At 46.0% G+C, this 27,871-nt stretch overlaps 1 protein-coding gene and 1 pseudogene across 1 annotated transcript; one reads left to right on the top strand and one right to left on the bottom strand.

Annotated features, from left to right (window-relative positions):
- Positions 1-21,021: 21,021 nt before the first annotated feature.
- On the top strand, positions 21,022-23,100 carry LOC119293231 (polygalacturonase ADPG2-like). The gene is made up of 8 exons (XM_037571771.1): positions 21,022-21,066; positions 21,183-21,321; positions 21,411-21,562; positions 21,837-22,044; positions 22,155-22,236; positions 22,380-22,491; positions 22,765-22,877; positions 22,986-23,100. Exons 1-8 carry the CDS (start codon positions 21,022-21,024, stop codon positions 23,098-23,100), a joined length of 966 nt encoding a protein of 321 aa, XP_037427668.1.
- A 326-nt stretch (positions 23,101-23,426) lies between these two features.
- LOC119292436 overlaps positions 23,427-27,871 on the bottom strand; it is a 13,711-nt pseudogene continuing 9,266 nt past the window's right edge.

Genomic DNA, 27,871 nt, shown 5'->3' with positions numbered 1-27,871 from the left:
CGAGTGAACCGGGTCTGAAGCCATTCTTCACGAAGAATTCCTTCAATGTATCATACCACGCCCGAGGGGCTTGCTTGAGGCCATAGAGGGCCTTATTGAGTCTGAAGACTTTGTCAGGATTCTTTGGATCTTCAAAACCTGGGGGTTGAGCAACATATACTTCTTCCTCAAGCATACCATTGAGGAATGCACTTTTCGCATCCATTTGATATAAGATGATATCATGATGGTTAGCGTAAGCAAGTAATATGCGAATAGCCTCAAGTCTAGCAACAGGTGCAAAAGTTTCATCGAAATCAATTCCTTCAACCTGTGTGTAGCCTTGAGCTACTAGTCGTGCCTTATTCCTCACCACAAGGCCATTTTCATCTTGCTTGTTGCGGTAGATCCACTTTGTGCCAATGATATTATGCTTGCGAGGATCTGGACGTTTGACCAGTTCCCAGACATTGTTGAGCTCGAACTGATGTAATTCTTCTTGCATAGCCTGAATCCACTCCGGCTCCAGAAATGCTTCATCTACCTTAGTGGGCTCTGTGATAGAGACAAAAGCATAGTGCCCACAAAAGTTAGATAAATGTGAAGCTTTTGAGCGTGTGAGAGGACCTGGGGCTCTAATGTCATCGATGATCTTCTCCACTTGCACTTCTTTTGCAACGCGAGGATGAGCTGGTTGTCGCTGAGGAATTTGATCAGCATTTTCTTCAGCACCATTTTCCTCAGCATTTTCTTCAGGTGCATCAGCTCGACGTTCTTCATGAACTGGAATGAATTCTTCAGCAGATTCTTCAGTAGGAATGACATCCTCAGTTGCCTTGAGCTTGATAGAATCCTCAGGTGCTGGTTCATCTAACACAGAAGGTAGGTGCTCTCTTTGCGAGCCATTAGTTTCATCGAACCGCACATCTACAATGTCAACAATCTTGTGAAGAACAATGTTGAAGACTCTGTAGGTGTGCGAGTCCTTTCCGTAACCAAGCATAAAACCTTCATGTGCTTTCGGTGCAAATTTAGAGTTGTGGTGAGGATCTCCAATCTAGCATTTAGCACCGAAGACTTTGAAATAACTCACATTGGGTTTCTTGTCAGTGAGGAGTTCATAGGCCGTTTTCTTGAAGAATTTGTGAAGATATACTCTATTGATGATGTGACACGTAGTATCAATTGCATCAATCCAAAAATGCTGAGGCGTTTTGTATTCATCAAGCATAGTGTGAGCCATCTCAACAAGAGTTCTGTTCTTGCGCTCCACGACGCCATTTTGCTGAGGAGTATAGGGAGCAGATAATTCATGAGTAATACCAAGTTCATCAAGATAGGCATCAAGGCCGGAATTCTTGAACTCAGTTCCATTGTCACTTCTGATATGCTTGATCTTCACACCAAAGTTGGTTGAAGCCCGCGAGGAAAATCGTTTGAAGACTTCCTGCACTTCATGTTTGTAAGTAACAATGTGTACCCATGTATATCGAGAATAATCATCAACAATGACAAAACCATATAGAGATGCATCATTAGTGACTGCTGAATAATGATTAGGTCCGAAGAGGTCCATGTGAAGCAATTCGAATGGACGGGTAGTGGTCATGATAGTCTTCGCTGGATGCTTGGCCTTGGTCATTTTTCCAGCTTCACAGGCTCCGCATAAATGATCCTTGAGGAATTTGACATTCTCAATGCCAATGACATGCTTCTTCTTCGCAAGCATGTGCAAATTCCTCATGCATGCGTGACCAAGTCATCGATGCCATAGCCAGCCTTCTGAAGCTTTTGCAAGTAGACACACGGCAGGTTGTGGTCCTGTAGAGAAATCAACAATATACAAATCTCCTCTCCTAAAGCCTTTGAAGACTTTGGAATTGTCAGCTTCCATAATCACAACGCAGCGATACTTGCCAAAGACAACAACCATATCAAGATCACAAAGCATTGAGACTGACATGAGGTTGTATCCTAAGGACTCAACAAGCATGACTTTGTCCATGTGTTTATCCTTAGAGATTGCAACCTTACCAAGACCCAATACCTGACTTTTGCCTTTGTCAGCAAAGATGATATGCTTCAGATGTGACAGTGATAAGGGAGCATCCATCAATAGATTCTTGTCACCAGTCATGTGATTCGTACATCCACTATCGAGGACCCACTCAGTAGTTTTGGGTTGATCATCCTGCAGATGAATTAGTGTAACTTACAATCTCATATGCTTCATCAGTGAAGAATATGATATCAAGTTCATCAGATGAATTTCATCACGCAGTAAACAGATATAGCAGTATGAGGACGTGTGAAATGAAGATTCATTTCATCATGATTCGCCTGCGTCCTTTCAGGCAATTTTGTCAGGTCCCCATGTAAGTGCATCTAGTGCCCCTTAGTGATTTTGGTGTATTGAAGACTTATAGGTTAAGGGACTGATGCGTTTGTGAGTGTACATAGGTCTATAAGTCTATGAGGAGTTTGATATTTACAGAGAAAGTTGAAGAACTTCATTTTTAGGGGTCGACTTTCTCTGTAAATATCAAACTCCTCATAGACTTACACGATCTGTACAACTCTGGAACCTAAGACAAGAACGCTTAGTGAAATTCCTCAAGGTTCATCTGGTCAAATTCCTCAAAACTTGTTCTTTTCGAAAAACTTTCTGAGAACTCATATGACCTCTCCAAATTCCTCGCACCTATACTATGTTCAGAGGTACTCATGTCTGCTGCTGAATCACTAGGTTCTTATCAACTTAACTCATTTGCAGCATTCCTCGAAGAAAAATTGCATACTTCTTCAGAGTGTTCAATTGTTCAAATTCCTTATCTGAAGAATATGGCAGACGATAAGAGGCCGCAGAAAGGAGGAAAGAAGCCTGAGGTCATGAGTGCTTTCGAGATCCCTGATGACATTTATAAGGACTATTGCACACCTGATGAAGCCAAATTCGGGAAAGAAAACAAAAATCAGCGCAAGGTGCGCATTCAGAGGATTGAAAGAAGATGGGCAAGAGAATGGAGGGAGTACAGATATGTGACTCCAAAGTACATGAAGAAAATTGCCCTCAATCCTCCATGCCCAAGAGCTCCATTGGCACCTGGCCAAGCAGCTGACCCCACAAGCATCAAACGTGGTGAGGACTTTCCTGAAGAATGGGCTAAGCGCCAAGCCAAATTGGCAAGACAAGCCAAGGAGGCAGTGAAGAAATTCAATGAGGATTCTGCCACTGCTGCTGCAACTGAGGCCTCGGTCAGGTCGAGGAAATCTATACCAAAGAAGCCTGCTCGTAAGCCAAGTGCTTCACCAACAGCGCCCTCACGGCCAAGTTCCTCAGCAATGCCCTCACGGAAAATTCCTCACACTGCTACTGTTCCACCAAAGTCCTCAGCAGCTCCTTCAAAGTCCTCAGCTCCTGTGCATCTGGCTACATGTCAAAGGACTACGGGTTTCTCGATTGCCTCTGGCGTCTCAGCGAGTTCCTCAGCTGCACCTATTTCCTCATCAGGCCCCACACTGTTGAAGACTAAAGCAACAGCAGGACGCGGTCCTCGGCCAAGTCCAAAGAAGAAACAGGTCGCATTCCATGTGCCCTCTGATGATGAAGCTTCTGATGATGAACTTGCAGAAATCATCAGAGACAGACATGTGAAGGCCGCTAGAGCCAAATGCACATTTGTGCCACTGCTTTTGGATCCGAAGAAAATCCTCGATTACATTGATCTCTGGAACAAGGATCCAAACACCCCAATGCCTGATCTTCCTCTGACTCCTGGTCAAAGTCACATGCTGACCCATTTCATCACCCAAGAGAAATGGAAGTTTGAGAAGGCAAGAGAGATCAAGAAAGCTCAATACAGAAAGGAGAAGCTCCTGAAGAAAAATGTTGTCAGAATGACACCTGAGGAACTTCTCAAGGCTCAGTCTGAAATTCAAGCCCTCAGCAAAGAATTTGATGCCTACTATGCTGATTGGCAAGGAGCCAAAGTGAGATTCGTCAATCGGATGAAGAAATTCATGAATGTTGCAGCCGCATCGCAACAAGAAAATCTTCAGGCTGCAGACTCTGCTCAGCCTGCTAAAGAACATGCCAGCACCGCTGATGACTTTTAGCCTGCTGATAAAAATGCTAGTTCCAGGGCTGATGACTCCATTCCAGCCGCTGAAGAAATTGCCAGGGCATCCACTAGTGGTGCGCCTGAAGAAACTGGAGAGATCAGGGCAACTGCATCAGTTGCGCCTGAAGAAAATCAACTAGATTCCTCAGCTCCTCCCGCGCCTACACCAACTCCAATTCTTCCATCTGCCTCTAATGCGAAGAAGACCAAGGCTACAGAGTGAGCTGCAGTGAAGAAAAGGAAGGCATCAGTTGCGTCAAATTCTTCGGCTGCGAAGAAAATGAAGCCAATGACCAGCTCACTTGAAAATCCAATCGATGCCGTTCCAATTTCCTCCATGCCATCAAAGGACCTTGTTCCTTTTGGAGAAGACTATGTGATCCCAAGCAGATCTGATGAAGAAAATCATTCTGCTGCTTCATCAGAGCAGATTGATGAAGAAATTGAAGTGGACGCAATCCCTTCAACGCCAGTCATTTCCTCACCTATGCCTCAATTCACAGCTGAAGAGGCTGGTGTTGAGGAAATTGAAGATGAAGATGTGGATATAGGATGCACCACACCTGTGATGAATGATGACTTCTGGGAAAGTCAGCATCCCAATACTCCTCTATTCACACCTATCCAACAGATTCCTCAGTCCCCGGCAACAACAGTTCAAATGGGCTCTGAAGAAACTCATCCCACTCCCTCTAATCATGAAGATATTCCAGCCGCTAGTGCTGAAGAACCTGCTGCTGCTGATCCCCAGGTTGCACAAGAAGAGGAACCAGAAATTCCTCAGCCTGAAGAACCTGAGCTCGCGATTCCTGAGGTGGTGCTGCAACTTACTGACACCCCTCTGCCAAAGCCAAAGAATCCGTTCTCAAGCAAACAGAAGTTCAAGGCTGAAGACTTCTTCTCCGAGCATGTATTCTTCACTGACTACAACCCCTATGACTCAGCTCGCATAAGGAAGAGGCGTTTCTGGACTGCTAGTCAAGCCAACTTCTATTCCTCAGTGCTGTTTGACAAAGACAAAATCTTCGATCATGAACATATTCCTCACGTGGACATGGAATCTCTGCCATGCTTCAAGCCAGTCCTCAGTGTTCTTCATGATGCAAGATTACTCAATTTCTGCACTGACATTTGCGATTGGAATGAAGAACTCATTCTTCAGTTCTACGTGACACTGCATCTCACTGGAGACGCTGAAGATGTCAATTCATGGGTGTTGGATTGGATGACTGAAAACACCCACTACAAGGCACCGGCAACTGAATTGCTTCGTGTCCTTCCTCTCGATCCTCCCCATGACAGTGCATGTTGCATCTACAATGACCCTGAACTGACAAATCACTATATGCAAGTGCTCATGAAGCCTTTGAAGCCTGGGCAGGCCCCACGAACCAAATTCCTCGTCAAGGAATTACTCTATGTGCCTCGGACTGTCTATCGCATTCTGACGAAGACAATGAGTCCTATCAAAGGCCACGACTCAAATGATGAAGAAGTCGTTGGCATCATGAAGAATATGCTTTTCAACATCATTCATGGCGTTCCCGTCAACTTCCATGATTTCTTCATGAGGACTCTGGCCAATGTTGCTATGTCACCATTCGAGCTGAAGCCCTATGCACCTTGGATTATGAGATTCATCAGGGCAAGATCTTCACTGAATTACAAAGCTGACACTCTGAACCACGGTAGCTACTTGCCTCCCATTGAAGTCCTCAAACGGACAGTTTCATCATCTGATGATAAAGGCAAGGCAGCTGCTGTGATCGATGAAGGCATTCGTCCATTGGATGGTCAATTTCGCCTGGCTACATCTTACTCTACCAATGACGACTCTGCCACACATGACTCTGCCGCAAATACCTCTGCCAAACAAAATCCTCAAGCCACAGCACCCAGGGTGATGACTGACCGTGAGTTACTCCTCAGTCTTCATCAGAAGGTTGATCACAATCACAAATGGGTAAAGCGTCAGTTTGGTGCACTTCTTCACAATATGACCTCAACACACAATGCAGTGAAGAAGAACCAATACTACCTTCATGAAACCTTCAACCGCACCTGGGCAGTCCTCACTCATGTCTATAGCGCTGAAGAACTGAAGACTATGGGTCTCACGGAAGAATTTGACTGGTCTGCACCTCCTCCGAAGAAATTCAAGAGGGTCAAAGTTCCTCCACTAGTGGCCAGCTCTTATTCTTCATCGCGTGACACTGATGAGTATGAAGATTTGGACGACACTGCGGCAGGCCCTACTACAACAAACAACCCCGACAACGCTGGCGCTCCTCCATCGACTTGAAATTCTTCAGGGGCGTTAGTCCTCAGTTTCAATCCTTTTGGTCATTTGATGACAAAGGGGGAGAAATCTGACTTAGTCTTCAAGCGGGTCTATATAAAGGGCCTTTTTTTAAGTTACAACTCTCGTTCTTACGAAACTTTTAATGGATCGAGTTGTAATCTTAAACCCGATGGTGCTCTGATACTTTTGGATGGTGCTCTGATACTTTTGATGCACGGTGCTCTGGTACTTTTGGATGGTGCTCTGATACTTTTGATGCACTATGCTCTGATACTTTTGATGTGCTATTCTGCATGCTTATTCCTCATTAATATTATTGCACGCATGCTGAATTACATCAGGCACCATATTTCATCATGCATTTCAAATTCTTCATATTATATATCAAATGCGTGTATGAATTACAAGATATAGGGGGAGATCTCCATGATTCAACTCTTCAAATGTGCATTGCCTCAAAAGCAAATTCCTCACTATGCGCACCTTCAGGGGGAGTTCTTCTATATCTTGCAATCAAATTCCTCAATATCAGTATTTACACTTCATATGTTTATCCTCGTTGAAAACTTAACCTATATTGTCATCAATCACCAAAAAGGGGGAGATTGTAAGTGCGTCTAGTGCCCCTTAGTGATTTTGGTGTATTGAAGACTTATAGGTTAAGGGACTAATGCGTTTGTGAGTGTACACAAATCTATAAGTCTATGAGGAGTTTTATATTTACAGAGAAAGCCGACCCCTAAAAATGAAGTTCTTCGACTGAAGACTTTGATATTCTGAAGACTTTCTGAAGACTTTGAAAGTGAAGAAATTGGTGTGACCTTATTCATTCGAGGAACATGAAGCGTGAAGACTTTTGTTTTCGTAGTTTCATTTTCTCTTTCTTGAGTCATAGGAAACACTGTACTGTTAAAGGGGGTCGAGGAAATACTAAGGAAAAATTTCCATGTGATGCTCAACTCAAAATCCTACACCTACCAATCCCTTCGAGTGAAGCCTTTGGAAATCTCATACAGTTCAGTCACTTTCTTCAGTGACAGAGACGAAGTTCTTCTGGTCACTGATGAATTTGTTCTGACTGAGGAGTTAGGAATTCGCCAGTGCGAATTACCTACACAGTGAGGAACATGATAGCCCTGAGGAATTTGAGAGTCAAATTTCCGACCATTGTTGTGCTGCGCGCCGGCTGTCCCAAAATATCTTATCCACCTAACGGTCATATCATTGAAGGGCATTTATGTCTTATCATGTCGGGCTGCTCCCTAGGCTATAAATAGCCGCCCCTACAACCACTAGCTGGTTGGCTGCTCCGAGAGAACTTGACACTTGTCATTTGAGAGCAACCCATCCTCCGAGGACTTTGAGCGAAAATCATCAAGTGAGGAAAACCCAAAACCAAACCCCTACAAACCCAAAGTGATTGAGCATCACTGAAGAAATTGATCCTGCGTGGATCCGATGCTTGTTACCTTTGAAGACTGTGTTTCTTCCAGACGGTTAGGCGTCATGGTCTAGAGCATCCAAGAGGAATTGTGGATCGCCGAGTGACCACGTCTGTGAAGGTTTGGAAGTCGCCTGAAGACTTACCACGAGTGATTGGACGAGGTCTGCGTGGCCTTAGTTCAAGGAGAATACGGTGAGGACTGGGTGTCCTGAGCTGCGTGCTCAGCGACTGGGTGTCCGGGACTGCATGTCCTCAAGTTTAAATACTCAGCCGCTCCAACCAGACGTACAACTGAGACAGCAGTTGGAACTGGTCTACCAAATCATTGTCTTCACCAACCTAACTGGTTCTATTTCCTCAACCCTTCCATTTCCTCATTACTGTGTTGAGTGTTTGTTCATATTTGTGTTTGAAGACTTTGACTGAAGACTTTCTCAATTTCCTCAGTTCAATTTCTTCAGTCTGTTTGTCTTCGTCTTGTGTTATCCTATGATTACGCTTTCTGTACTCTGTGCTAGTCTTCATTTCATCATGATGACCATGCTTGTATTCTGTTATGCTTACTTCTGAGTACTTATTCCGCTGCTAGTAGTTCTTCGCTAAGGAATTTCCTCACCGGCAAATTCCTCAGTGAAGAATTCATAAAAATCGCCTATTCACCCCCCCTCTAGTCGATATAACGCACTTTCACAAGTCATTTTGACAAAGGATAATCTGGCAAAACGCAATTGGATGGGTTCTGCTAGGTGTAGTTTTTGTGACCATAACGAAACTATCAAACACCTCTTTCTAGATTGTTTGCTGGCTAAGATTCTTTGGCGTTCGATTCATATTGCTTTTAATATTACTCCGCCCACCTCCATCAACATGTTATTTAGAACGTGGCTTGATGGGGTTGACTCAGATATAGCGAGGCACATTCGTGTTGGAGTTTGTGCCTTATTACGGGTAGTCTGGAACTGCAGAAATGATTTGGTTTTTAACAGATCAACTAGCATTCACTTTTTGCAGGTTATCTTCAGGGCCACAGCTTTGATCCGTATGTGGTCGCTACTCACTCCGACGGAGGCCAGGGGGCGTTTGGCTACTGCGTCTACCCGATGGGAGATGGTAGCTCGGGTTATTTTCAACCGGTTTGGATGGCGGTCATGTAATAGGATAGGCATGTAGTGCTCCTATTTTATTTGCCAGCCGGTTGTGGCTTTCGTTCTGGCTCTTATGAGCTTTTTTTGTTTTATTTCTTACTTTCGAGACTTGGAGACTTTGTTGCTGGATTTTTATTATTAATATGAGCCGTATGCATCTTTCTGATGCAGAGGCTGGGGTAAAACCCCTTTTCGGAAAACTAGCTCACAAACTTCCAACACATCCGGGAATGCCTGCATCTGCGCTGCTGCGCTTGGAGTGGCAGAAAAGTGCTCAAATTCCCACATACATTCATTAAAGTCACCCGCCACGATCCACGGTAAATTTGATTGCACACTTAAAATTTGTAACAGAGACCACATGTTGTGCCTATTCTCTACTCTCGGCTCACCATAGACACAAGTGAGACGCCACTCAAGTTCATCCGGCCCCAACTTAATATGAGCATCAATACATCGCTGGTTTGAAAATACCACCTTTACCGAGAGTGACTCATGCCAAAATAGGAACAAAGCTCCACTGTTCCCTTCACTATCAACACCATGAAACCCATGCAGGCCTAGCCGTGCTTGATACCGCTTCATCCTGGAATTGGACTGGCGAGTCTCACACAAGAAGACCAAGGTGGGGGAAAGCGACTGAACTAATGTCGCAAGGTCTCGAACTGTCCGGGAGTTCCCCGCCCCCCGGCAGTCCCAACAGACAAGATTCATTTGTCCTGGCGGCGTTCCTGATTGGAACCCGCCGTGTTGGACAAATTTTTTGTTTTGGGTGTGCCATGATCAGTTTTTGTACGCTTCTGTTCATGCTTCCCAGACGGACTAGGAGGAACCGCCTGATTCATATTAGTAAGCAATAATTGGCCCTTTGCATTTACAGTAGCGGAAGTTGATTCAGTTGTCGAACGCGAAGCCAGTGCACGTTTCTTGCTTTCGTCAGGATCTGCTTCTTCATCAACCTCAGCTACAGCTCCTTTAGACGAGTCAACATCCATTCCATTTAACTCATGTTTATCGGCTCCAGATGCACCATCGTCCGCTGCAGGAGTCCTTTGGCCATAGGAGGGGGTATGTTGTGAGCATCTTTTCCAAAACCATTTCTATTGACTTGTCTACGCACCACCTTGCCTTGTGGATGAGACGATTCTACCCCTACTGCATATACTCCCTCCGTTTCTAAATAATTGTCTTTCTAGAGATCTCAACAAGTGACTACATACGGAACAAAATGAGTGAATCTACATTTTAAAACATGTCTACATACATCCGTATGTTGTAGTCCATTTGAGATGGCTAGAAAGACAAATATTTGGGAACGGATGGAGTAAATGATCAGCATGGGCCAGCAGCTAGCATATTCCATTAATTTCGTATATAACATTCTTGGCCATTCAGTTTTCACCAGGTACTTGAACACTAAATTGTAACCAACCATGCATGTCGAAGATGTTGTAATACACATACTTTCTACTTACCGTATTTATATCTCTAAGCTGAGCTGCTTTTTTTTTTTTTGAAAAGGGGTGCAACCCCAGCCTCTGCATCAATAAGATGCATACGGCTCATAATATTAAAATAGAGAGTGTCACAAAGTCTTCAGCAGGTTTAAAGTAAAAAAGACGACAAGCCGCTCAGACGAGCGTAAACATAAAGCCACAACCGGCTGGCAAAAAATAGGAGCACTACATGCCTATCCTATTACATGACCGCCATCCAAACCGGTTGAAAATAACCCGAGCTACCATCTCCCATCGGGTAGACGCAGTAGCCAAATGCCCCCTGTCCTCCATCGGAGTGAGTAGCGACCACATACGGATCAACGCTGTGGCCCTGAAGATAACCTGCAAAAAATGAAAGTTCGTTGCTCTGTTAAAAACCAAATCATTTCTGCAGTTCCATACTGCCCATAACAAGGCACACGCGCCAACACGAATGAGTCTTGCTAAAACCAAGTCTACCCCATCAAGCCATGTTCCAAACAACATATTGATAGAAGTAGGTGGAATAATATTGAAGGCAATATGAATCGAACGCCAAAGAAGCTTAGCCAGTGGACAATCCAGAAAGAGGTGCCTGATAGTTTCATTACAATCGCAGAAACTACATCTAGCAGAACCCACCCAATTGCGTTTTGCCAGATTATCCTTTGTCAAAATTACTTTTTTATGCACAAACCACATAAACACTTTAATTCGCAAAGGTACCTTAACTTTCCAGACATGTCTGGAGCAAGGAATGACACTAGTATTAATGACATCCAGATACATGGATTTAACCGAGAACCTACCGTCCTTTGTCAATTTCCAAAACAACCAATCTGGATCCTGAGACAGTTGGACATCCATCAGCCGTCGTACAAGATGAAGCCATGCCTCCCATCGTTCACCCACTAGTGTCCTCCGGAAGCTAATATTGAGAGGCGTTGACTGTAAGACATTTGCAACGTATACTTCTCGACGTTGAACAATGTTATACAGTGTGGGATATTGACGTGCCAGAGGTGTTTCTCCTAGCCACGTATCCTCCCAGAACCTCGTAGTAGCTCCATCACCAACTAAGATTTTTGTCCTGTTAAAGAAGAGGGGCTTGACTCTCATCAACCCTTTCCAAAACGGTGAATCAGTTGGGCGCACCGTCACCTGAGCTAAAGTTTTTGACTCAAGATACTTATTACGCAGAATTTGTGCCCAAGTAGCCTCTGTCTCGGATGAAAGTTTAAAAAGCCACTTGCTAAGGAGACATCTATTCTTGATCTCTAGATTTTCAATGCCTAGACCGCCTTGGTCCTTGGGCCTACAGATGATGTCCCATTTGGCAAGCCTATACTTACGTTTCAACTCATCGTTTTGCCAAAAAAACTGGGATCGATAAAAGTCTAATCTCTTCCTAACCCCCACCGCGATATCAAAGAAGGATAGAAGAAACATAGGCATACTTGTGAGAACCGAATTAATCAAAATTAATCGACCTCCATATGACATGAGCTTCCCTTTCCAACAGCTTAGTTTCTTTTCAAAACGATCCTCAATACACTTCCACTCCTTGTTCGTAAGCTTACGATGATGAATGGGAATGCCCAAGTAAGTAAACGGTAGTGAACCCAACTCGCATCCGAACAATTGCTTATACGCCACCTGGTCCTCAGTAGCTCTTCCAAAGCAAAACAATTCGCTCTTGTGGAAGTTAATCTTGAGTCCAGACAATTGTTCAAATAAGCACAGCACAAGCTTCATATTCCTAGCTTTCACCAAGTCATGCTCCATAAAGATGATCGTATCATCAGCATACTGCAAAATGGATATACCTCCATCAACTAGGTGCGGAACCAAGCCCGAAACCTGCCCCGCCTCCTTGGCCCGGCCTATTAAAATAGATAGCATATCAGCTACTATGTTAAATAAGATCGGTGACATTGGATCCCCCTGTCTTAGGCCTTTATGTGTCTGGAAATAGTGACCTATATCGTCATTCACTTTAATCCTTACACTCCCTTTTTGCGTAAAAGAATCAATTTGGTCGCGCCATGCCTTGTCGAATCCTTTCATACGCAACGCCTGATGAAGGAAAGGCCATTTGACTTTATCGTATGCTTTTTCGAAATCCACTTTAAAAACCACCCCATCAAGTTTTTTTGAGTGAATTTCGTGGAGCGTTTCATGCAAGACGACCACCCCTTCAAGGATATTTCTATCCGGCATGAAAGCAGTCTGGGACGGTTGCACCACCGTATGCGCTATCTGCGTGAGTCGGTTTGTCCCAACCTTAGTGAAAATTTTGAAACTTACATTAAGCAAACAAATGGGTCTGAACTGCTCAATGCGAATAGCCTCTGTCTTCTTAGGAAGAAGAGTTATTGTTCCAAAATTAAGCTTGAATAAATGAAGCTGACCATTAAACAATTCATGAAACATGAGCAACAGGTCATGTTTAATGAAATGCCAGCACTTTTTGTAGAACTCCGCCGGAAACCCATCTGGTCCTGGCGCTTTATTATTATTCATTTGTGCAATGGCCTCATACACCTCCTTCTCCGTGAAAGGGGCAGTCAAAATCTCATTCTCTTCCGTCTGAAGTTGGGGAACATCCTCAACTCTTGACTCATCCAAAGACACAAAACTCCGTTCCGGAGGTCCAAATAACTGCTTATAGTAGTTGGTAATGTAAACTTTCAGGTTTTCCTGACCAACTATCGTTCCTTCATCTTGTTCTAATTGAAAAATTCTCTTCTTACGATGCTTTCCGTTAGCAATCATATGAAAGAATTGGGTATTATCCTCACCTTGGACAACCTTGCGAACCTTAGCTCTGAGAGCCCACTTCAATTCCTCCTCACGGAGAAGCGCTTTCAGCCTTAGCTCGGCCTCCAATTTAGACTCCAACTCTCTGGTATCTAAAAGAGAGGTTTCAGCTTTTAACTCTAGGGTGTGAATCATCATAAGGAGCCTTTCCTTCTCCGCCTTATAAATTCCGTTCGTATGCTTAGCCCATCCACGAAGGAACCTTCGCAGATGACGAATCTTGCATTGCCACGCTCCATGGGTGACCTTCCCCCCGAGTCTTTAGCCCACTCTCTAGCCAACAGATCGATAAATCCTTCTCTTTCAAACCAAGCAAGTTCGAAAGAGAAAATATTCTTATTACCCAAATGAGTTGGGACCCCTGAGTCCACTAATAGCGGTGTGTGATCCGAGATACCTCGTGTCAACGCCTGCACCGTTACCAGAGGAAACTTCTGTTCCCACTCAACACTTGCCAGAACACGGTCCAACTTCTCAAACGTCAGAACCGGTAATGAGTTTGCCCAAGTGAATTTCCTACCCGAAAGCTCTATCTCTCTGAGGTCCAAGCTCTCTATGATAGTATTGAACATAAAGGACCATCTGCCGTCAAAGTTGTCATTATTCTTTTCTTCCTTTCTTCGAATAATGTTAAAGTCACCTCCCACTAAGACAGGTAGTTGCTCATTCCCGCAAACTCGGACTAAGTCCGCCAGGAAAACTGGTTTAAGTTCGGGTTGCGCAGCCCCATAGACTGCCACCAAAGCCCAATCAAAACCATCAGCTTTCGTTCTTACCCTAAACTTAACCGCAAATTCACCCATCACTACACTCCGAACCTCCAACGTATCGCACTTAACCCCGAGTAGAACCCCACCGGATCTTCCTCGAGGTGGGAGACAATGCCAATCAAAGTCTACCCCCCCCTGCTAAGGTGCTAAGAAACTATGCTGAAAAATTACCTCGTCCAGTTTCGGACAAAGCAATAAAGTCTAAGTGATGTTCAATAGAAGCTTCTGCTAGAAAACCTCTTTTAGCCAAGTCTTTAAGACCTCTGCTGTTCCAAAAAATGCCTTTCATAATTCATCATGAAATTTTTTGGAGGTACGGATCCTAGCACTTCTACGCACAGCCGACACCGGATAAACCTTACGTTTCCAGGTCCTCTTAGGCTTAACCCCACCATCAATAGATTCAACACACTCGGAAAGAGGCTCTACGGCCACAGGCACCACCTCTAGGTTTGTGGTTTCCGGAGAGGTATACTCATCCTCCTCCTCCGTCACCTGGACCGCAGGATCAAGATCAGCACACAAGCTATCAAGAACCCTAACCCCTAGCTTGTCAATCTCCGACTCATTCATCGGTTTTACTGCAGCTATGTTACGAATCAATTCTAACGCACGTTCAGCTTCCAAGTCTAGCATCTCATTAACCGATTTAGAGATCTCTAGATCATCGTTACCAAGAGACACTCCTATTTGGTTTGCATTATGAACAATCTCTTCATTGGTAAAATGCATAATAGAATTAGACTTATTAACTGACATACCAGTTGTAGTCTCGACGTCCCGCAGCTTGGCCGCTCTCAACGCGCACCTCAGCTGCATGTCATCAACATCGGAGTGCTCCTGTAGTCTCCCGCTGACCCGTCTCCCTACAGAGACCGGGTCCGGGATCCCACCGAACGCGATGACCTCGTCGCGCGAAGTAGCGGTAGGGGAAGAGCCTCCTGCCCGTCCCACAGCCGCAGTGGCCATCACCGAGGCCACCGGAGCAGCCACCAGAGATGCTGAATCCTCCAACTCGCGGACCTCCTCGCGCGAAGTAGCGCTAGGGGAAGAGCCTCCTGCCCGTCCCCCAGCCGCTAAGACCATCACCGGAGCCGCCGGAGCAGCCACCCGAGATGACGAAGTATCCACCTCGCCGATGCTCATGCCCAAAGAAAAAGGCGCTGCCGGTTCCGCAGGAAGCGCACCCACCAGGCTGCCTTCCAGTGCCACCGCAGGAGAAAGGGCGGCCTCCTGCGCACCCGTTTCCCTGCCATCCGGGGACCTCTCCAGTGGGGCCGCGCCGCCCCCAGTCTCCAGCCACATCAAGGACCCAGAAGGTCTAGCCTCCTGCAAGTCCGCTCGTCCCGCAGCGACCGGCTCCGCCACGATCTCCATGGCCGAAGGCGAGCGAGGGACAGACGACGGGGCCTGCTGCCCCACCTCATCAGTGTGGTCGATCGACCTCCCCACACATAATCTAAGTCTTGGACTCGGAGGACCAGCCCTAACACTTGACAATCTCGGCGGCGCCGAGAAGGCCCCAAGAGAACCCAGCTGAAGCGTGGTAGTTGGTACCGTGGAGGACGGCCCAACAGGAGTGGAGTCGGCATTCTCCGACTGCCCCGACGGTCCCAAAGCCTTATCCTCATTACTCTTAGCATTGTCATCCCTGGTACCTGAACCCCCACCTCCCTCAGAAGTGTCCATGGGATTGTCATCCTCAAACTCATTGAAAAGATCAGGATCCTCATAGTGCACGTCCAACTGATACAGAACGCCTGCGTAAGTCCAAGGCACCACGTCTGGCAAGTACTGAATATTGGCGACACTAACTAGCAGCCGTGCGACCCCATGAGCCCGAGTGAACTGCATATCCACCTGCTCGGTCTTACCTATCAGCGACCCCAGACTCCATGTCACCAGAAAGCTGTCCAAAGGATCAGACGGGGCACCAGAGAAACGAACCAGCACAAAGCTAGTGCCTGTGACCCTGCTCATACCAAACTTGAGAATCCTCACCTGATCCTCCTTAGAAGGGAAGTCCACTTTATACGAATTATCAGAGAGCTTAAGTAATGACCACTGAAAATTACCCGGAGCTAGCTCTCTCAACTGCTGAATAATCTGTGCTTCGGTCAAAGGCCCGTGGACCACCTTCACAACACCGGGGAAGGAGGTTTCCACTATGGGCGCGGAAGGTTCCGCAGACGGAGATTCAAAAAACATCAACTCGGAGCAACACACCCCGTATATCTAGACGGATGGTTTTGGCCCCAACATCAGAGGACAGTCAGCCGCTGTGTGATTAGGCTTCCGGCAAAGATCACAAAGCTCCGCCGTACACTGGACCAAAAAGTGCCCCGGTTCCCCACACCGGAAACAAGTGAGCTTTTTCTTCTTAGCCGCCCACTTAGACAATTTGTCACTCTCGACCTTGTCAGAACCGTGCTCAGAAACAGTATCCTCAGTCTGCATAGGCTCAGGCAGCGAGACTGAAGCCAAAGCCTGCACCGTCTCCACTGCCACCTGGGGTAACTCTGATGCACCCTCCGCGACCTCCGTCACTGTAGCCGTCCTAGCATACCGAGTCTGATTAAACCTGCGGTTACCGCCCCGACCTCCGTGGAAGCGCCCGTGAAAAGCACGGTTGGGACCGGGAGCTCCCTCGACAAAGTTCCCGGTCGGTCCTTGGAAACCATTGTTACTCTGTCCCTTGTCCACCCGAGCATATCCTCGGTCTCCACCGGTTGAGGAAGAGCCCCTGTGCAACCCAGCACCATAAGCATCGTATCCGTCGTCGCCCCACTGACCGCGCGGTGGGTTTCGATCATCTCCCGCCGACGCGCTCGAGCCGTTGCGAGTGGAGTTTTGAGCACCAGAGCCCGGAGCTGCCGCCATTTGCCTCGGCCATGGTCTCTGCGTAGTTGTCACCTCGGCCCTGGGAACCGGCACCGGTGGTGGCCGCGGACCGGCAGTAGGCGGAGGTACCGGTCCTCGCGGAGGAGCTGGCGCCCTAGGCATAAGCGCGGTTCCCCCCCCCCCAGCCGCCGTCTGGGTCGGCGCCCGTATCGGAGGCGGCGCAGGTCCCCTGGGGGCTGGCGTAACCGCACCTCTGGGCGGCCTCGCACCAGGCGCCGCCCTAGCCAAGACCGGCGCCGGCAGCTCCGCTGCCCCGGCCGAAGCTCCTGGGGTAGCGACATTTTTCGCCGTCGGCGGCGGAAGTTTTGGCGGCATCGCGCCGCTAGCTGTTGTTTCTGCAAGATCGGGTTGCCGAGAGCCTCGCCTGACTCGGTCCCGAACTGACGAAGGAAATCCCACCCGGCCGCGGCGGCGAACCCTAGCTAGAATAACGCCTCGACAGGGAGACGATCGTGCATGTGGCAGCTCGCGATCCGACGCAATCACATGCACGAAGGCCTCTACCGGTTTTGCCTGGGCTTCCAGCCCCGCTAATCCCGGCCCACAGTCCACGGACTGAAAAACATCAATCTTTGCTGTTGTCGATGGGCCCGTATCGTGGCCCACAATGTCGAGCCCGTCAGCACCCAGCAAGGACATCAAACGCGTGATCCGATCCGCCCGAATCACGGACGAACGGCCGGTCGCCGGCTCCGGCCTCGGCGGCGCCGGAGGCCGCCGCCCCTTGTTCTTCTTCCTGGTCACTAGGGTCCAATCATCCGGAATGAAATCAGACAAAGTTACCGTTTTCCTCATGATCTTCGGGATTGGACCGCACCATGGCTTCAAGCCCGGCTTCGATTTTTGAATTGGAGGGATGCGTTGAACGGGCGTAATCGCTGTGAACGAACGAGCACTCGGCGAGGCGATTTTCACCGCAGCATCCTGCGTGGTTGATCCACCCTCGGCCTGGTCCTCGTCGTCACTGTCAATGAGCGCCCAAAACCTCCCTCCCGGTTTCACATGAACCATCGGCTCCGCCAGATCGATCACCTCCGGTGATCCCATTTGAACATCCACCTGCATGCACTCACAAACAACTACATCATATAAATCGAGCGTGAATCTGGAACCAACCTCAATCTTGCCGTCGTCCAGAAGATAGTCGCCAGGGAGGACGTCGTTGTCCAGATCTAGGAGCGCCATCCATCTCGAACGTGGAGAGAAACGAAGGCGTCCTTCGATCCAGCTGTTGTAGTTGATCCCCTCAGAAAACTTCGCCCGCCATTGAACCAGACTGCATTCATTTCGACCGATCTCGTCGCCTTGGGCTTCAGTCGATCCTCCCTTCTCCTCCGTTCCGCCCGACGGCGCCGCCACCGAGGTACTAGGAGGAATCTGTTGGATCTCAGGCGCCGAGGAGAGATGGAAGGGCGGTGGCGAAGATCCCGTCCTCGCCGTCAGCAAGCCATTGGAGACGCCCTCCGAGTCGCCCCCCACATCGCCCTCCGCATCGCCCGCTTCGCCATCCATGCACAAATGCAAAAATCCCCCTAAGCTGAGCTGCTTGATTTGTGTTCTATGACAACCTCATGCATGCTCAAACTGGTACAGTTTAAAACAAGCAGCAGCTGTTTTTTTTTATATATTGCTTTGCGACCGTTTGGAATGGTGCAGGTGAAAAGCAAGCAACGCTTTCGTACGCAAGATAGTGTCAACGAAGATTGCGTGTGTGTCTCTATGTGTACGACTGATTACCTCATATCATGAGCACAACATATTACCACCGGCAGTGCTAGTAAGAAAAATCCTAGAGATTTCGATCCTTCAAAATTTCTTCGCAAATCCTTTGAATCAAAGAAGCCATAACCCTTGTTTATTTCCTATACATGTTATTTGATTTGTAGAGATGCAACCATAAAGATTTTTTCTTAGGATCCATTTGTACTAGATGCCAGTGAAATTTTTTCATCCACTCCAACACCCCATGTGAAGATTCCTATGCTCAATCAAACATCCATGCAATCCTGTAGTACTGAAGATGACATGATATCTTATTCCCGTGTTTTCCCTATTCCTATGTTTTAAAACTCCCCCAAATCAAAGAAGCCCGGTGGCAACAATGCAAATGTGTTTTTGTACCCAAAATATTACCACAAGTAATTTGTGATAATTTGAAATAAGAATAATACAAATCCAACTCCGATCTGCATCCTCCAAAAATAGTCTTCAATCACTCTTTATCTAAGATAGCCACATATTAAAGAGGACGTGTTGGGGGTGTTCAGCTTGATATCATATGCAAACACAAAAGGAACCAACACAACGAACTTGAAGGTAAGGTCAAGCACACTTTTTTTAGATAAAAGGCGTAAGGAGCGCCCAGCTTTAAATGAATAAAGCCAACAACGCCAACGTTGTTCAGTATAACAAACCAAGCAAAGAATAAACAAAGGTTACATGCCATCTCAAAAGGCAAAGGATGTTAAAACAAACTAGAGGTGAAAGGATCAAACACCGAAGACATCAGGCATGGTGTTTTTGTTGACCTAGTGTACTTATTTAATCTTGTTTTGCACCGCACCAGCCACCTCGATGTGCTTCCTCTTCCCAGAAAGACTTCAATACCCAAAAAACAATGACCATTTGATGTGATCAATAGGTTGATTTAGAAATTTACCCGTCGCAGTCAGTTTATTGTGGCTTCCAAAGAGCCCAGGCTAGAGCCGCAGAGGAATGCCATACAATTCTTTGGTGCTAACTGTTGTGGGGTGACGTGACACACGGTAGGGGGAGTGAGGAAGAGAAGGCACTAGTGGCGACTAACATGCAAGAGTTGAGGGAGGGGGGAAGCGGTGGCGGTTTGACCGCGTGAGAAGAGTTGGGGTGAGGAGAGATTTTTTTTAGGGTGGGTGAGGAGAGGGTTCCAGCATGGTCCCACCTGTCTGAAGAGGTGGGTAGCTAGGCCAGCCCACATGGCTGTAGCACATCCAGCAAAGAGGCTCTTATATTGGAAAAGGGAATTTGGCGCTCATTGTGACAAAGTGTTGGATAAATACATTGGGGGGGTGTTCGATGCAGATTAAAGTTTAGATTAGAAGGTACCTTTTCAATCAAAAAGGATACCATACTATTTTGTTTTCCAAATCAATCTATTCAGTACTTCTGATCTGCAGGATAATATGGTGATAGCCTTTTTGAGTAACTTTAAGATTCGTGCAAGCTTCCTAGGGGAGGGGGGGTGCTGTACCGATGCGAAATTCATTTGGTAGTATTATTTGCATGCTAAACATGTTGAGTGCTTACCACTAGAACAATCTATGCCATTGGATTGACATGGTTTGAGGGCCGAGATCAATTGCATCTGCTCATTTGGGTATTTTTATATATGATGATGATGGTGATTATTGATGATTGATGATGATGGCGATGAAGATTGATGAATGATGAAAATGAAAATGATGTCTAACCTCTGATTGGTTTGATGCGAAAAATTGACACTTCAATATTTTATAATTTTGCCAACCTAACATAAAGTTATCAACTTTTGGCAAGTCTTGCCATTGCCAACACGTTGGCTAACAAATTTTGCAGTGAATCAATTACGCTGGTCGTATTTGAGTCAACACACAAATGCACATCGCTGTGCGAAATAATCGGATGACATTTTCGGGTCACACATGTGCTCGCACACAGCTATATATCCCTTTTTTCAAACCGAGAAAAAAAAGGGAAGACATCATATTGATTTCACCCATTAATTTACAGCGTATATAAATATGCTTACACGATTGGTTGTTTACAACAGTTCATTGCGGCATAGCATCATCCCTAGTTAGCTCTTCTGCTAGATTGTGTCACTGTTGATCATATTGGTAGTACTACCAACCATGGTATGGGCAGGTTTTGTTCATGATCAGCTCAATTCATTCGTGTGTAGATTTTGTTCTGATCAGCTGTGTATGTTATCTTGAAAACGGCAGGGACGTGTCTCCTTCTTCGTGCTCCTCCTCCTCCTCCTTGTGTCAATGGTCGCGGTTAGATCCGCCGCTGCAGTGCAGCAAGGATAATGGTACAAAGTCATGGATTTTTATGCCGCTGGGGACGGTGCGACGAGTGATGCCGAGGTAACAATCGGAACACCATAACCTTGACCTATGTATGATTCTGAATTCGTCATCATGTATGTATGTTGACCACCAGATTCAGATAGCTAATCTTTTGCTTGTTTGCGTGCCGAAAGGCGTTCGAGGAGACGTGGAAAGTAGCCTGCAGCAGCCACAACAGCGAGGTGATCATGTACATCCCCGCAGGAAAGACATTCTTGCTGAACCAGACCAGGTTCGACGGACCCTGTAAGTCGCCCATCACCGTACAGGTCGGTCGACTCGACAATCATCCATATTTTAATTGTGTAGAACTTCTTCTGTAAAGAAATATAAGATCATTTAGATCACTAAGGGAGTAGAAGATTGCAAGAGAATTGACGTCGTGGCGCCAAACTCCCTCTATTCAAAGCCATCAGACCTCCTGACCTTCTATGGTGTCGACAACCTAACAGTGAACGGGAGCAGCCAAACAGATGGGCGAGGCGCCCAGTGGTGGGATTGCTACAACAAAAAGGTAAGCCCCGGCCCAAACATATACTCCCTCTCACCCTCTGTAACAAAATATAGGACGTTTCTTGTTTCAAATACAATTGTTAAAAACGTCTTACATTTGTTACAGAGGGAATATATATATTTGCAACAATCTAACCAGATATCGATGCCCCTTTCTCTCTTTTTGACAGAAATGCAGTGACCGGCCAAGGGTACATAAGCAAAAGCGCGTGCACACGCACACACAATAGTACCTCTTTCAGTTGTCCAACTAAAAATAGAGATTCCTCTTGCAGTCATTGTCACTCGCGCACTGCAACAATCTATGGGTGATCAACATACGTCTCAAGGACATCGGCGACAAGAACTTGATCCTGTACGAGTGCATGCAGGTGCAGGTGCACAACGTCTCCATCGCGGCGCTGGGCGACAGCCCCAACACCGACGGGATCAACATTGGCTCCTCCAACCATGTAAACATCTCGTCTTGCTCTATGCACACCGGTACAGATCGGCAACCCCCCTCCTTCCTTCAGATAGCATATATATTGCACTCTGTCTAGCCTCGAATATGTACACACATAAAATGGATATGGACCCTTGAGTGAGTGCAGGTGATGATTGTGTGTCGATTCTATCGGGAACCACCGATGTTAACGTCACTAACACCACCTGCGGGCCTGGTCATGGCATCAGGTATACATACATACATACATATATACCACACCCATGCGTATATTGTAATTGTAGTATATTAATGCACGCACGTGCATACTCATAACCTTCTCTAGTGAGTAGCATACATTGACCTTTTTTGTATTCTGTATCTACATATGTAGTGTGGGAAGTCTTGGAGGTGTTGGTGACGGCCCAACGCTGGTGGAAAGAATTACAGTGTCCAACTGCAGCTTCTTCAATACCACGACCGGTGTGAGGATCAAATTGTGGCAGGTAACATGCATCTACTGATGGTCGATCCGTTCCTGTATGACTTCTTTCTTCTATAATGCAAAGGCAGAGCTCCTGCCGTTCACGTCAAAAAACATGCATCTACTAGTACGTACATGTGTTGTGCCTTGCATGTGGTTAAAGATAGTTACTGATGGTGGCATGCATACACATGCATGATCCATATACATATCATAGGTTACCTGCAAACCATATATAGTAGGTATATATATCCCCTAATATATACATATGGTATGATTCTATGGATGCGCGCAGGGAGGGCAAGGCAAAGCAACCGGATTCCTTTTCACCAAACTCAGAATGACTGCTATCCGGTTGCTTATCGACATCGACCAGTTCTATTGCCCCCAAGGAAACGGTCCACCACGGGTGAAGCATCCCGTCCGCACCACCACTTGATCAATGGTTGCCTTAAAGAAATAAGGGGGAAAATGCTGAAATTGAACGAAACCCTATATATTGGTTTTGCCTTTGCAAGATGGTGGTGTGGCCATAACGGACCCTCTATTCGTCGACATCCAGGGGACGTCCTCAGAACGAGAGACCATCAAGATCATGTGCAGCAAGAGTGTGCCGTGCCACGACATCTAGCCCAAAAACGACAACCTCTCTTGGGCCAACCACATTGCCCCAGCACAAGCTCTTGTTCAGAATGCCAATGGAAGCGTCACGGGAATGGTGAAGCCACAAACACAGTTCGCTGGCAATTGATCACAAGTCGTTAATGGACATATACGACTAGGGAGCGGTGCTATGCTTACCTTACATGAGCGCCATGCAAGGCAGGCTAGAGCTAAAATTATATTTGTTCAAATGATGGTCAACGCCATCTCATATCGTTATGCCTACATCTTCTCAATGTACTGTATGACCAACTAATACTATAAGAGGTGTTGTCTATGGCAGCAACTCAGATTTTAGAGTGTCTCGCGTGATTCCCATTCCGACGACGGGCCAAACACCATGTACGGGTTGCTCGCCACGTTGCTCATAGGCGAAGTCCCACATAAACCTAGCCGTGGAAAAAGAATCATTCTGAGCAAAATGCCATTGTATGATGAGCAAAATGCTAGCTCCAAACCATGTGCAACAATAGTGGTCAGGGGATTGATTCTTACTGGATGATGGGCAAAGATCTTGAATCCAAGGTCAATATTCTCTATAGTAAGATGGATAACCTCTTTGATTTTAGCACCAAGCTCTTTGTAGAAACCAGCCTTCTTACAAAGTTGGCCACTGAGCAACAAAGAGAAATCTTTGTGATGTGTCATTTCAAGTGTATCGGTCTCGCATGCAAGGCGGAGGGATCCAAGAAAGCTAAGGAGGAAGGAACCTCTGCCAGACCCAATCGGAAACAGGTATTTAAACCTCCTTTGATGTTTGTAGTAGGTGGAGCCTAGTACAAACATATGTGCTACATGCATTTAAGGACAGTATAAACGCACCTAATCCCTGCCCTCACAACAATTTGAGTTTTCGGCCGTCCGTTTTCGTTTTTTTAGGGAAAGCCGTGCGTTTTCGTGATTTGGGCGTTCCTGGCCGTCAGATCTGAGGATGGCGCCATGTCTACCGTTTCCTGGGCCGACTGTCCTGGGGACGCTACTCCGGAAGAAAAAAAATCGCTGGTTTCTGGTTGATTGGGCCAAACGAACCGGCCCAACAGGAAGCGGTAGAATAGAGCCTTTGCGTGGTTCCTGTTCGTGGGTCGACTCCCCTTCGTCCTTGAGCGGCCACCCCCTCTAGACTCGGGAGACGAACCTGTAGCGCGGCCGCCCCTCTCAACTCGGGCGATGAACCTGTAGCGCCGTTGCCGCCGTCATCCCCGCTGCTCCCCTCACTTTTCAAGTATGTCCTCGTCGCCTCTTATCCTCCTCACTGCTGCAGCGCATCCTCTTCTCTCCTCGCCATGTGATTTACTTGAATCCCCAACGGGGAAACCCCTAGCTCACGCCTCACGGTTGTGTGAGACAAGGAAAAGGTCACGAGCACCTCCTGTCCTGGTGGCCATGGACACGAACAGGCCAGGTCCTGGAGGGCAATCGGTGCGGCCACCCCGACCCCTAATTCCAAGGGGGGCATCTATACTATCCTACCGGGCCCTAGCTTCCGACAAGCGTCGCCACAGGGATGGTGTTCATGGGACGAGTTCGTCGACAGATTCATGCAAGCCCTTCTGCTCCGGCCCCAATACTGTATGCTTTGATCTCATCCTTCCTTCCCAATTCTCATCTCATAAGCCATGCCCAGTTTCTCATTAATGCATCTTAATCTAATCGGTTATGTGTTGCCCATCTAATCCATAATCCATAATCTTGATGTGAAATTTCAGCGAAGGATTAGGCAGAGTAACAGTAAAACCAATAAAAAGGGTGAGGCAGGACCGCAGGAGGCACTTATATCTTGTTTGAACTTAGTTTGCGTTAAAAGTATCACAATTGGGATTGCTGGGTAAACAATTGACTGAACCTCGATACCATTATGCAGGTATGTAGAAAGGGTGCGCTATTGTTGGACTATATTTTTCTGGTACAGAAATGCGAAGTACAGTTGCGACAGAATCATTATTGCTATGACAATCAAATCTTGATATATTTTGTGTGACAAATCTTTACAGAAAACAGATTGCTCACTCAAACCCTACGACCACGACCAAGCCTATGTGTGACGCCTGATCTCCAAGCTCCAGGATTACTGTGCCTATGTGCGGCGCTATCTTCAAGATTTCAAATGTTCGACCACTAGGCGGCCACATTATTTAAGGTAATATGAGAACCTACGAAAATAAGGTGATACTTATAAATTACTCCTTCTGTCCCATAATATAAAACGTTTTTGCAGTTCAAATTATTGGACAGAGGTAGTATTTGATATGAATGTATTATTTGACCACTCACCTTTTGGGCGTCTCGGATTTTCGTTTCGCCGAGGGCCTCTGGAATCTCAGGACAGGCCCTGGAAAACGAGTATTGAATCTAACTTTTCCCATGACTTATTTGAGAGAAAAATCACAGGTATGTAAGGTATTGTTACTCCGCCGATGTAACTGTAATTCTTGAAGACATATAACATAAAAATTGTTTATCTAGACCCATATGATTTACGATTGGGACAAATAGCTGACCTTATGAGTCTATGGTACTATCATACTAATCTATTTCCAGTTTTTGCCGCATTGTATTAACCTTGCATGTGGATTTAACATTTTTATAATCTGCATCCGCACTAAATTAACTGCAGACAGGCATAGTCATAGAAGCCCCATGAATATGTATATCGGCAAAGTAGTGGTTGTGTGCCCATGCAGCTACATCAACCCACATGATTTTTCACAATACTCAAATTTGTGTGAATATTCAGGGATATGATGCATTTTCTCTAGCTTGAAAAGCCAACTGAGTACATGAGTGTTACTCCGCTAAACCCTATGCCGTGATGTGCTTTTGGGAGGTATACTTCGTTCTTGCTTCGTACATGCGGCGGTATTCCTCGCATCATTGTTCAATGCCTATTTTTATGCTCTAACTAACTCATCTCCTTTAGTTTCTGGAACATGTTGTTAACTTAATCCTATTCACTATAGGTGCATGGAGCTTAATTGGATTACATCCCTTTGTGGTACAGATGTATGCATGAGATAAGCTGGTTTTGGTCGGTACAGCTGCAATGTTTACTATTTAAGTCCCATTTACCAATGTATCTGTTTTTTGTATGTTGGACCACTGATTGCTACACTTGGCAAAAAATTCACATTAACAACAAAGCCTGGTAAGGCAGCGTTCGAGGGAGTGCAGGAGGTGAAACGCATCATTACCATCATCCTCTCTGTCTAGAGCTGGTACGATATGTACACGGTTTGACGAGATTCATTGTTACTAGAAGCATATGCGCGCTTTGCCGCGCCGTTTTTCATTTACATGACAAATATACAAAGTTGTTTATTCGCACAGTCATGGTGATCGATATGACAAATAGTTCGATGTCTTAGTAAAAAAATCAATAGTCTTGTATTAGTAATAAACATAAGTGGGCTATTGCCTTACCTTGGTCCATCCATGTAATATCAAAGGATGCATGCAAACAAAGTAATGCAAAGTGACGATGGTATTTGGACGGTCGTTGGAATGGGAATCGTCTGAGACACTCTAAAATCTGAATTGCTGCCATAGACGGCACCTCTTTAGTACTAGTTGGTCATACAATACATTGAGAAGATGTAGGCATGACGATATGAGATGGCGTTAACCATCATTTGAACAAATATAATTTTAGCACTAATCTTGAAGGAAATATGCCCTAGAGGCAATAATAAAGTTATTATTTATTTCCTCATATCATGATAAATGTTTATTATTCATGCTAGAATTGTATTAACCGGAAACATGATACATGTGTGAATACATAGACAAACATATAGTCACTAGTATGCCTCTACTTGACTAGCTCATTAATCAAAGATGGTCATGTTTCCTGACCATAGACATGTGTTGTCATTTGATTAGTGGGATCACATCATTAGAAGAATGATGTGATTGACATGACCCATTTTGTTAGCCTAGCACTTGATCGTTTAGTATACTGCTATTGCTTTCTTCATGACTTATACAAAGTTCCTGCAACTATGAGATTGTGCAACTCCCGTGTACCGGAAGAACACTTTGTGTGCTACCAAACGTCACAACGTAATTGGGTGATTATAAAGGTGCTCTACAGGTTTTCCGAAGGTTCATGTTGAGTTGGCATAATTCGAGATTAGGATTTGTCACTCCGATTGTCGGAGAGGTATCTCTGGGCCCTCTCGGTAATACTCATCACTTAAGCCTTGCAAGCATATAACTAATGAGTTAGTTATGAGATGACGTATTACAGAACGAGTAAAGAGACTTGCCGGTAACGAGATTGAACTAGGTATTGGATACCGACGACCAAATCTCGGGCAAGTAACATACCGATGACAAAGGGAACAAAGTATGTTGTTATGCGGTTTGACCGATAAAGATCTTCGTAGAATATGTAGGAACCAATATGGGCATCCAGGTCCCGCTATTGGTTATTGACCAGAGACGTGTCTCGGTCATGTCTACATTGTTCTCGAACCGTAGGGTCCGCACGCTTAAGGTTTCGATGACAATTATATTATGAGTTTATGTATTTTGATGTACCGAAGTTTGTTTGGAGTCCCGGATATGATCACGGACATGACGAGGAGTCTCGAAATGGTCGAGACATAAAGATTGATATATTGGACGGATATATTTAGACACATGAAAGGTTCCGGAGAAGTTTGGAGCTCCGGGAGGTTACCGGAACCCCCCGGGAGGTATATGGGCCTTATTGGGCCCATGTAGGAGGAAGGGAGAAGGAG

This window comes from Triticum dicoccoides, chromosome 4B (assembly GCF_002162155.2).
Source record: "Triticum dicoccoides isolate Atlit2015 ecotype Zavitan chromosome 4B, WEW_v2.0, whole genome shotgun sequence".
Taxonomy (NCBI): Eukaryota; Viridiplantae; Streptophyta; class Magnoliopsida; order Poales; family Poaceae; genus Triticum; species Triticum dicoccoides.
The sequence above is the reverse complement of the archived record's forward strand: the minus strand, read 5'-3'. Positions and strand labels throughout refer to the sequence as shown.

Excerpts from the sequence above, each read along its gene's own strand:
- LOC119293231 (XM_037571771.1), top strand. The coding sequence starts at position 21,022 with ATGGATTTTTATGCCGCTGGGGACGGTGCGACGAGTGATGCCGAG. Across the intron at positions 21,067-21,182 it reads GTGCGACGAGTGATGCCGAG|GCGTTCGAGGAGACGTGGAA; the intron begins GTAACAATCGGA and ends GCGTGCCGAAAG. Across the intron at positions 21,563-21,836 it reads GGGATTGCTACAACAAAAAG|TCATTGTCACTCGCGCACTG; the intron begins GTAAGCCCCGGC and ends TTCCTCTTGCAG.